The sequence below is a fragment of the Austrofundulus limnaeus genome, unplaced genomic scaffold, assembly GCF_001266775.1.
Source record: "Austrofundulus limnaeus strain Quisiro unplaced genomic scaffold, Austrofundulus_limnaeus-1.0 Scaffold141, whole genome shotgun sequence".
Lineage (NCBI taxonomy): Eukaryota > Metazoa > Chordata > Actinopteri > Cyprinodontiformes > Rivulidae > Austrofundulus > Austrofundulus limnaeus.
This window is the reverse complement of record NW_013952543.1, coordinates 1,146,290-1,157,720: the sequence shown is the minus strand read 5'-3', so window position 1 is coordinate 1,157,720 and position 11,431 is coordinate 1,146,290. Positions and strand designations below refer to the sequence as shown.

The 11,431-nt window shown below is 39.5% G+C and overlaps 1 protein-coding gene across 1 annotated transcript; it reads left to right on the top strand.

The window, feature by feature from the left end:
• Positions 1 to 313: 313 nt before the first annotated feature.
• tmdd1 (transmembrane and death domain 1) lies at positions 314 to 7,704 on the top strand. Its single transcript, XM_014016209.1, has 5 exons — positions 314 to 317; positions 887 to 1,071; positions 2,420 to 2,591; positions 6,878 to 7,024; positions 7,469 to 7,704. The coding sequence occupies exons 1-5, from the start codon at positions 314 to 316 to the stop codon at positions 7,702 to 7,704; spliced, it is 744 nt and encodes a 247-aa protein (XP_013871663.1).
• Positions 7,705 to 11,431: the final 3,727 nt, after the last annotated feature.

Here is an 11,431-nt window from a genome sequence, read left to right as displayed (position 1 = left end):
CTGTAACTAAGTAAAAAACWTGAAAAAACTCTACTCAAGTAAAGGTAAAAGTATAGATTGCAATGGTCAGTCAAAAAACTACAAAGTACACATAATACATACCTAATTACATAACACAAGTAAATGTAATTTGTTACTTTCCATCCCTGGTTTCAAGCAATCATTCTGTACAGTGAGTGGTACTGTGCTGTGAAGGACTCTTACTACAACACTATACTTTTAGCTCATTTTCTGTCAAATTTACCTTAATATAGTATTTTAAGGTATTCTATGTTGTGAGGCCAGATAGCTACCAAAACAGCTAGTAGGGGAGATGGGTAGGTGGATAGATGGGTAGATAAATGATAGGTAGATGATAGACCGATGGGTAGATGAATGGGCAAATATCCATGACAACCTTCCATAAGTCAACATGTTATTATTAATTGTTTACTTTTCAACGAGTTTTAGATCATTTTGAAAGTAAACAGCCTTGTCAGGTTAGCAGTTAGCATGGAGGTCTGGAAAACGTATCTCCTTTTGCTGCTTCTGCCTCTGAATTTAACACTTGGAGAGGACACAGGTGAGAGAAACACGCAGCWGGTGCAGTTGCATCATCAACATCAGTCAGAAGACAAAGCAGAAACAACAGGGAAAAGAACTCCCAGTTTTTCCCTGTTTTTTCTGCATTGGAAAGTGGATTAATCAGCTGCTGATCTCTGTGACAGCTGAAGCTAAAAGTTTCAAGCCAAACAAGAACAACTTCATTGCAAAGAAATATTTAGCTAATGCATTGTGTGGAATTAACAGTGCAGCTGTGGAATATAATTACACATTTGTTTGTCTATAACACAATAGCTTTTGTTTTGTTTCTTTCAACTAACTTGTCTGTGTTTTGCCTGTTTAGTGGCAGAAGACCTTGGCGTCCATCAGCTGGAGCGTTTAGTGGAGATGCTGACACCCAAGGAGTGTGAGGACCTCCTCTTTACCCTGTCTCATTCAGAAGAGGACATCTTCCAGCATATTGATCGCCTTTCAGCAGAAAATAATCAACTAGATCTCAGTCTTCGAGCAAAGAGAGACACCTCTGCTGTAGGTTAGTAAAGTAATGGGATACCTTTGACACCACACAAACCAAAGAGGGATGCTTTTTTTATCTTGTTGAATGGATGCATTTTCTTGCCATAAAGGGGGTGTAAACAGCCCTAATGCTTAAGTCTAAAGGTAATCCTTTATAGGAAAGCAAACTATGAAAAAAACCAACAACTGTGCTGCATAAAGCTTAGTGTTACTTATTTTACATGCCAACAGTTGTAATTTTATGGTTGTCTGGGTTTAAAAAATGTGCTTTTTGTCAAGTTTTACTCATAGTGTCTGTGTGTCAATATGATGACTTGTGTTAGTATGATGAGAACTATTTGGCACGAAATGAGTCAGAAATGTACAAAAGGGGGTTAGAGGGAAAATTAGCTTTTTGGTGAAGCTGTCAGCAGCTCTGATGTTTATATTGTCAGAATTACAAAACTTTGGAAGCCTGTCATCTCAGTGCGCCTTTTTTAAAACTTGAACTTTATTTTATACCATTTTGTTAATATTAAAAGAGAGAAGCATCTAAAGCAATAAAGTTAATTAAGTAAACTCTAAAGTACAGAATTTATCTGTGAAATGGGGTGAAGCTGTTGTGTAAAGCAGCTCAAATACTCAAAATCTAAGGAAAAAACATAAATAAATACAGTCGCTGAGCTAAAATAGTTTCAATATTGTTTTGTGTAATATTGATTTGTTTATTTGTTATAAAAGCCTCACATGATGTGATTTTTCAGTTTGGTTTAATGTTTGTGTGCTTTTAGAAGGCAATTTAGATTATGATTTTTTTTCCCCTTTGCTTTGCTTTAAATGGAAATTTATAAAAATGGAATGCAGCTGTCCCAGCATAAATTAACTACTTTACATTCACGTCACATTCTAATAAGGCAAATTTATTGTTCAAGCATGTATTTTGTGTATTAAAATATAATGTTTTTGTATTCTTACAATATTTTTTGTGCAATTACAAAAAAAATCATGCCACATTATGTGTTTTCTTGTCATACTGTTTTAAGTAATCCTCAAATTAAAAAAGTTAGAAGGTGGTGAATATCTCTCAACTTTGAAAATGTTTCATTTAACATAAATACATAACATAAATAACTTGTAATGTGAAAGAGATAATTTTGAAAACAAACTTTAGACAAGAAATGTGATACAGGTTTAATTTTCTGCAGACTTTAGGTTTAAGTGCAACACCTAATAAATAGTTTCTTGTACATACAGATACAGGAGAAAGTTTTCTAATCAAGAAATTAGATCTAACAAAAACTTTTCAGGAACTGTCGAAAAAAAAAAAGGAGGCAGAAGTTGGACCACATGTCCACTCAGCTTGGAGAGTTTGTGGCAGCAGCCTGACACTCAGAGGCCTGTCTTTCTGAGAGCCATATGTTTGTGTTTTGTAGATGGTGAGACTCGGTGCCAAACAGCCCTGACAGACTGGCTGCTGAAGTACGGCGAGAAAACCTACTACGACAGACTTTCTCGTGCCTTGCAGCACATCGGCAGAACCGACATCGCCCTTGGTGAGAAATAAACAGAGACACAAATGGCACATGCCCCCTTGCATTCACTGGTTTTCAATGGAAACATGTTGTGTGATCCTTCAAACAGGACAGATTTCAAATGAAAACAGATCATGTACAGTGCTGTTGATAGCAGCAAATCCCTGTGAGTACGCTCCACAACATGTCCCTCGACATAAAGAAACTGGAGCAGGGCCTCGTTTTGCTACATGGCTGTGTGTTTTTCAAGACTGGTTTATTTTTGGCTTCCTGCAGTTTGCAACAGCAGAGTATAATTGCTTCATTTCTTTGAAATTTCTTTTAATTGGAGTTTCMAAAGTGACATAGTTTACACTCTGCCAGTCTCTGGCATGTGCTGCGGTCCAGCGTGCACGCAGTTCCACAGCCGAGTGGCATTGCAGAGAAGGAGGTGTGAATGATCTGACAGAGGATTCAGTGAAGCTGACACCAGCCAGACAATAARCCATCTGCTCCTTTCATCAGCAGCTTTGGAGTTTAAGAAAACACAAGGAAAGTATGCGGGGATGAGTTGTAAGACAAGGCTCGGAGCATTAGTGGCTCTGATGTGGAAWACTCTGATGTAGAATGTAGTAATTACGACTCTTGATTGCAGTTCTGAGGAGATCTGCTCAAACATGCAGTCCTAAAATGGTTTGTTTGGTCCTGTTCTGCTAGGAATAATTATGTTCAGTGCAAGACACCAACAATTAAACTAGAGTTAAAGAGATATTACAGGCAATTTCAAGTAAAGTTCTGTGGGAAATCTCTGAATAATTAACATATTTCTTGTTGAAGATAGATTTTCTCTGTTTAGAGGAATGGTTTACCTGACTGACAAGCTAGCGCTGAATCAGAGCTGGGCAAGACCAAAGCGGATTGGTGCCATCTCTAAACCGCTCAGATCTCAAACCTTTTCTTAGAACTTGCGCAGATGCTATTTATAACCCCTCACCTCCAGCTTTGCTTTAAACTATATTTACAACAAATGTCAGAGCAGCCAAAAATGTATGTTTCTGTTTAAATTACTGTAATGCAAACAACTGTTTACAGGTTTCATGTTTCAATGAGCAACTATAAAGGTTTGATAGGTTTGGTGCTGTTTTAAGATCTGATGCAAAATCTGCTTGACGAACTAACAACTGCTTGTCTGAACAGGCTGAATACCAAAGCTGATTGCTGCCATCTTAAAACAACTCCAAGCACAAAGTGGTTTGTTCACATGCTACCATTTAAACTTTACATAATCATCTGTGTGGCAGTAGATGGCTGTTTCATCAGCTACCGCACAATGCTCAGAAAGCTTTTTTTGCAATTTCAAACTAAAGTAGAAAAACAGATGGTTAAGTAAAAAATGTATATACGGTACAGATTTTGCATGAACAACTATTCCATTTTAATTTTATTTGAGTGGATTCAGACAGGACTGCATGGTGGCACATTTGATAGAGTTGTTGCCTCTCAACAAGAAAGTTGCTGGATCGAATCCAGGTCAGGGACCTTGCTGGATAGAGTTTGCATGTGTGGATTTCCTTTGAGTACACCATGTTCCGCCCACACACCAAAAACATGACTGTTAGGTTTATTTGGAATGAATCTCCCATGCTGGTAATGTACAGATTCAGTTGCTGGGGGAGGTGAGTCGCAAACTGGATGTGATTCTGATGAGAATCACAGCTCAGCAGCGTGCCCATGAGATGTAGGTTTACACCTGGGTGAAGTTTCAGATGGAAAGAGGTGAGGAGGGGATGAAATTCGGAACATTCAGCATTTTTTTTTGCCATTTCAGAGAGGCAGTTAAGACTGTAAAGCGGCAAGAAATTCGAGGCCGCTTGTCCCAAAACAATCATGTTTATCTTTTGGATCCCAGAAGCTGCTGGCCTTGGTCGGTCAGCACTTATCAAAACTTCCCAGGAGGATATGTCAACAAAGACTTAATTCCCCTGCTCCCTCTCCCTGTATCATCCGTGTGGGACCGGTCTGAAGGCTGTGGTGCTGGTGAGGAAGGAAGGGGAAACTCTGATGTGAACTGAGCTTGGGAGGGTAAGATCTGGTTTCTGGACTCTGGTGGGTCCTGGTCTTGGATTGGTCCAGCACGAAGTATTAACCTGGAACGTCACCAACTCCACTGAATCCCGCCCCTGTAACGTGTTTGATCCCCAGCCCCCTCCCCTCCTTAGCTGTCTGCTCTTTAGAGTCATTTTTTGTGCGTATGATTCTGTGTTTATGAGTAAATATAGGATCAGAGCAACATTTTTAACTCACCTATCCCATTATGTGTTTTATTTTTCAAGCTGCAAAAGGTAGTGCGACCATGTTGTGCAAGACCTGTCCATCTGTTCCCCCATGTTTGTCGTGTATCTTTCTTCGAACGGGTGTTCTTTGCAATTTCATTCTGCATTGCATATTTGATGTTGTGTGTGAATGACAAGAAAGCTGATTCTAATTCTGATTTATTTGAACTATTCAAATCAGACATTAGCTCATCTGTCAGACCCAAAACTTTAGTAGGGTTAGGGTTTGATCGGGCACTATCTACAACATGTAAGATAAAACCCCAATTCTAATGAAGTTGGGATGTTGTGTAAACATAAATAAAAACAGAACTTGATGATCTGCAAATCTTTATCCTAAACTCCATTAAATACACTACAAAGACAAGATACTGTTTACAGTATAATGTTCAAATGGACAAACTACATTCACTCGTTTTGAATTTGATGCCTGCAACATGTTCCAAAAATGCTATGACAGGGTCACATTTACCTTTGTGTTACATCACCTTTCCTTTTAACAACACTGAATGAGCATTTAGGAACTAATTGTTGAAGCTTTGTAGGTGGAATTCTTACCCATTCCTGGCTGTTGTACAACTTCAGTTGTTCAACAGTCCAGCCCACGTCTTCAAAGGGAGACAGGTCTGGACTGCAGGCAGGCCAGTGTCGTACCTGCACTCTTTTACTGCAAAGCCACCCTGTTGAAACACGTGCAGAATATGTCTTCATTGGCTTGCTGAAATAAGCAGGGACATTGCTTGGATGATAGCATATGTTGCTCTAAAACCTGTATGTTCCTTTCAGCGTTAATGGTGCCTTTACAGATGTGGAAGTTAACCATGCCATGGGCCCTAAGACACCCCCATACCATCAGAGAAGCTAGCTTTTGAACTTTGTGCCAACAATGATCCAGACAGTGTTTTTGCTCTTTAGCCTGGAAGACATGTTGTCCAAGTCTGAAGAAGTCTCTTGGAAGAGAGACGAAACGTTTCATTAAAGAAGAACCCGTCCAGAGGACCTATACAATTTTTTTCCTTTTGATTTTTTACCTGGATTACTGAGATGCATCAGGACATGTTGTCCAAGGTTACCAAAAGCAATTAGAATTTTATTTTTCCTGTCCACAGCCATCAGTATCTACAATAACTCTTTTGTCAAATGGGTTACAACAACACCAAATTTCCCTCTGGGATCAATAAAGTATTTTTGAATTTGTATTTGAAATGTGGACTCATCACACCACAGGATATGTTTCCACTTTTTGTCAGTCCATCTCAGATGAACTCTTTGGGTTGCTGTTGATTTAAGGCTTTCGCTTTGCATGGTAGAGTTGCACTTGTAGCTGACAGTGGTTTTCTGAAGTGTTCCTGAGCCCAGGTGGTAACATCTGTTACAGAATGTTGGTGGTTTTTAATGCAGTGCTGCCTGAGGGATCGAAGGTCACAAACATTCAGTGTTGGTTTTCTGCCTAAATTCCTTACAATTGTACATTAAGAAATATTGGTCTTAAACTGTTGGACTATTTGCTTCTCCAATTGTTCACAAAGTGGCGAATCTCACATTATCCTTGCTTGTGAACAGCTGAGCCTTTCGAGGATGCTCCCTGTATACCTAATCATGACACTCACCTGTTTCCAATTAACATGTTCACTTAGGGAATGCTTCAAATAAGTATTTTTGAGCATTCCTCAACTTTCCCAGACTTTTGTTGCCCCTGTTCCGCTTTTTTGGAATGTGTTGCTGTCATGAAATTTAAATTGAGAGAATATTTGGGGAAAAAAACAATGAAGTTTATCCATTTCAACATCTTGCCTTTTGTATTAAATTGAGTATAGATTGAAAAGGGTTTGCAAATCATTGATTTTTGTTTTTATTGAAGTTCAACACAATGTTCCAACTTCATTGGAATTGTGGTTGTTGTTTTTTTCTTCAAAACTTTTCTATAGAACTACACTCTAAAATATATGGAAATATATTTCACACTCAATTCTCTGTGTTTTATTTTTTTTACAGAGATGGGGAAGAACATCAACCAGGATAAAGTCTTAAGCCTGAAACGTTACGTTGAGGACTACCACAAATATGTCAGCTCTCTAAGCATCCTGTCAGAAAATGCGGACACAAAACCCCATCAGCATCAGAAAGTCAGGAAAGCTAAGCGTAAGATCATTTTTCATACAACCAAAAGCCCCACTTTCAATTAGTACATATGCAGGACTGAGGATACGTGTTCATGTATAAGCAGAGATTTCACACACTATCAATGCCAAGAGAAGATTTTTGGGTTATACCTCTTGAGATTRTCTGAATGACAAATGATGTGTTTCCCTGAACCGAGAATCTATTAAGTGTTTAGATGAGATGCTGGATTAGATGTGGTTGCTGCGGGCACGCTTCCAGCTCATTACGTCTCAACATCAACACTCTCACTGTACAAAGAATATTTCCCAGGACAGTTACAGATTCAAAAATGTAATTATCACCTGTCTATTTATTTTTTTCCCCTGAGTCCTTCCTTCAAGTTAAAGCTTGACTAAATTGCTCCCATCTTTCTTGGACTGTGATGTTGAAGCRTGTGTGTCCTGTCTGTGCTGTGTTTGTTAGTGAAAGATCTGACGTGGCGGGACCTAGACCTGGTATTGGAGCGAGCTCCTGTCCCTCTGTACTCAAAGAGCCCTTTGGATGTGGTTTGGCCTCTTCTGTACGGCATCCTGCTGGGCTTTGGGGGCACTTTGCTCACGGTTGTATTTTTGGTCCTCATCATCAACCACAGTTCTCAGAAAAGGCAGCAGAGCAGCACCGCGACAAGAAAGCTGCTAAGGTCAAGTATGATGATGTGAAATTGGGAGGTGCAGTTTCCTGAATGTCAAAATCAGTACATTTTGGTATGAAAGGGGAATTTACCAAAGTGGCTTCAAATAAATAAACAAGAGAACTGAATATTTTTTCTTGTATTTATTCAAATTATCAGGTCTAAAACAAATATCATCAGTTCTAACACAGCACTGCTAATTCCAACAAACACAAGAACAATGGGCCTCATGCAAAAACATGTTTGTGTTCTTATCCTAAATTTCTCTTACTTTTGTTCGTACAAAGGGTTCGTACGAACATGTCACGTCAGATTCAACAAACTCTTCTATCTTCAGGAAAAGTGTGGAAATGAGCTGCGTAAATTTTCACCTGTTTGTATGCAGCTGCTCGTGCACGCGAGAGGAGATTAGCATAATTCCCACCCCAAAAACACCATATAAGGTTATGTTTCCTGCCTCAGATATCAGGAAGTGTCCATTCATGAAAATGACAGCGAAAACTAAAAAGAAGAACTTTACAAGTTCACAGATTGAAGTCCGTCTGTCAGAGATCCAGAAAAGAAAATCTGTCATTTTTAGCAGGTCAGCTGTGGAATAAAAAGAGCTGCTAAAAGTATAAACAACTGTGTTAAATCATTTTCATTTATTCAGAAGCCACACGGTCGTGCACCACAACACCCCACCCACCCTACCCCACTCCACCCTGCGCGGTCGCAAGTGGTCTCAGTTGCGGTTCTGAAATAAGCATTTTAAAATGTTTTCAAAATAAGTCTGGCACTTTGGAGAAAATCCAGGACTCGCTGGAGGGATTGTGTATCCCCTCTGGCCTGGGAACGTCTCGGAGTCCCCCAGGACGAACTGGAAGGTGTCGCTGGGGAGAGCGGGGTCTCTCTGCTGCTGCCCCCGTGACCCGATCCCGAATAAGCGGCAGAAAACGGACGGACAATTTATATTGTTAGTCTAAATTATTACATTTAAAATTATAACTCTAATTCAAGCAGAATAGCCTATTGTCAAGATAATCATAGTGTGATTTATTTTCAACTCAAAATATCTTCAAACTAACGAAATATAAAGTTATTAGTGAAGAAAACCCATCTGGATAACAGCAGACTGACTGCTGGTAAAATATACGACAGGTCTGGACCACTCGTGAATTTTGTTCGTATCTGAAAAAAATCTTAGAATACGAAAACATTGGTGAATGCCACAAATTCTCCTAAATCACTCGTACACACAACTTAAGAACAAATCTGTGCGTACGAACGGTTCTTGCATGAGGCCCAATGTTCTTTCTATGCTGTTTATTGCTGAACTATAGCTGGGCACTATTGCCTTGCCAAGAGGTTTATGACTTGAAGTGTGACAGATGCACTGGAAATCAACCGTCACACCAAAGGTTGCTTTGGTGTTATTCTGATAGTGATGCCACTTTCCATTTCCCCTCTAAGTGACGGCAATGTGCCCGTCTGGCATCGAAGAACAACTAATTATCCAGCCTGACGCCTGCTTCCCCCGGAGCCTGTCGATACCTCCACAGGCAATCTAAACGACTAATAACAATGACAATACCAGCAGACAATGAAGCACTCCTGAGTGTGATGGCAGCGTCTGCTGGGTAAAGGAAGCCAAACAGAATGCCCAAGGATTTATTTTTTCTGATATAAAAAAGGAAAAGCAGGACTTAATTGATTCACAAGATGGTATAGAAAAAGGGCCCAGAACATTGGCACCAACAAACAACCAAAAAAAAGAAAAAAGAAAAGAAAAGAAAAGAAAGATTCAAATGAACTTTATTAACATGTGAATGCTTCAATTAAAAAAAATCATTTCTTCACAATAAAACTGTTTAAATGTTCTCCACTGAGAGAGACAGTTTCATAAAAGCAAGACAGAAATCACACTCATGACTCTTGAGTAGTTTCTTTCCTCTTATTCCCAGTTCTTTTCACCATCCCTATGTTCTTCGTCATAATTGAGCTAATTACTTCATTATACAAATCTAGCCTAATGTGCTTCAGGAGGCCGACAGCTTGGATTAACAGTGGCACTGAGCAGCAATTACAGTCTATTAGTTCATAAATCAACATTTAAACAAATTGTAGCATGTGTGCAAAGTACTGAAGGATCAAAAGGGCATGGCTTTTTACTTCTTACTGAAGTATTGAGCTAAATAATGAGAAAGTTCAATATTCTAAATAAAAATGATTTAAAAGTTGATTTTGAAAAGCTAAGTGTTTTGTGTTTTTGTTGTGTTAAACTGCGTCATTTTAAAATTCATTAGTTCATTTCACTGGTGGAGGAGCAGAGCACCGAATGACTAAACATCCTCTGTCCTTAAGTTTTCCCCCGCCAGCAGTTAGGATCCTGCAGGTGCTCGCTGTGACAGGTTCACCTGCTGTGGGCTCGCTCGCATCTCTGTAGGCAGTGGAGGGGAAAGCTGCATTTGCGTATGCCTGACTGAGTCAGAGAAACAACATGCCATATGGGGCCTTCATGGTTGTGACTCTCCTTTGCAAGGATCCTTCAGGAAGCTGCTCTAAGAAATGAACACTGAGCTTATTAGGCACAGTGGAACTTTGTGACCCCTGGTGAATGACCACATTTCACAACCAAAGGTTCACATACTACTGCAACATACAGTAATATTAGATCTACTCATTGTTCAAACTGCTTTTGGCGTCATTTTTTAGGCTGTCCTTACAGCCATGGGGAAAATAAACTCCATGATCCAATTGAAGGCCTAGCATTGTTTGAAAAAATGTCTCTTTTTATCCCAGATATTTAGATTAAGATCCTCTATTGTTAGTATTTTGGTCAAACCTTGAAAATAACATTATGAACAACCCCATGCATGAACTGTTAATTTGTGAAGCTTGGTTTGTACTTTAAGACGAAGTGAGACAGTGGATCAGGGATTACATCATTTTAAACAGCTTCTTCTGACCAAGAATAAATGGACTGAAAACACAGTGGGAGTGAAATTATCATAACTTCTCACCCGATCTGCCCTCCCACAGCACTCCCAATGTAGCACAGCTCGAAGCTAATCATATAAACAACAGTTAGCAGGATAGATTTATTTTTAGATATTTTACCACTCAATGTATCTGTGTTGTATTGGGAGAGGAGTCTGAGGAGTAGTCCAAGGTGTTTTTCCTTGTTACTGGTGGAGATGGGAAGAAGGCGTGAACGTTGGCTTCATGTTCACATGCTCAATAGGATCAGACCAGCTGCTCATCAAAGCTGTTCATCTTGTTAATTTAACAATTGGTTTCTGGGAAAGAATCATTTTCAGCCAAACGACCTACAGAAAGAAGCGCTGCTCAGCGTGCTGCTCCACATGAGCAAACACGCCCACAAAGTTCTGACCAATCACATACTGTGAGCCAGGGTTGTCAACTATCCCATATTAGCCAGGATGATCCGTATTTTCAGACAAACTGAAGTGTCCCATATTCTAAATGTAGCCTGCAATCAGAGCTGTCATGTTACAGCAGACGAGACGGTGGGCAAATGCAACGTCCATATGAAGCACTGAGGGCATTAAAATGACTGTAAAGCAGAATGTAGCAGCTCCATTAGCTTGTTTACTGAGCTTCAGCACAAGCTACTAGTTAACATGTTCATTCCTAAATTGTTGTGCAGTTAGAGCTGGTAAATTAATAATCTGACATGCTTATTTAGTTCAGTGTTTATATCTGAACCTGCCCCTGGTCGGCTGTTCCCATGCAGTGTGTATTTATGGAACAAA

Bases quoted from the DNA above. Each gene is read 5' to 3' on its own strand.
- tmdd1 (XM_014016209.1), top strand. The intron at 1,072-2,419 runs GTAGGTTAGTAA...TTGTGGCAGCAG, and splicing joins CAAAGAGAGACACCTCTGCT to CCTGACACTCAGAGGCCTGT. The intron at 2,592-6,877 runs GTGAGAAATAAA...TTTTTTTTACAG, and splicing joins CAGAACCGACATCGCCCTTG to AGATGGGGAAGAACATCAAC.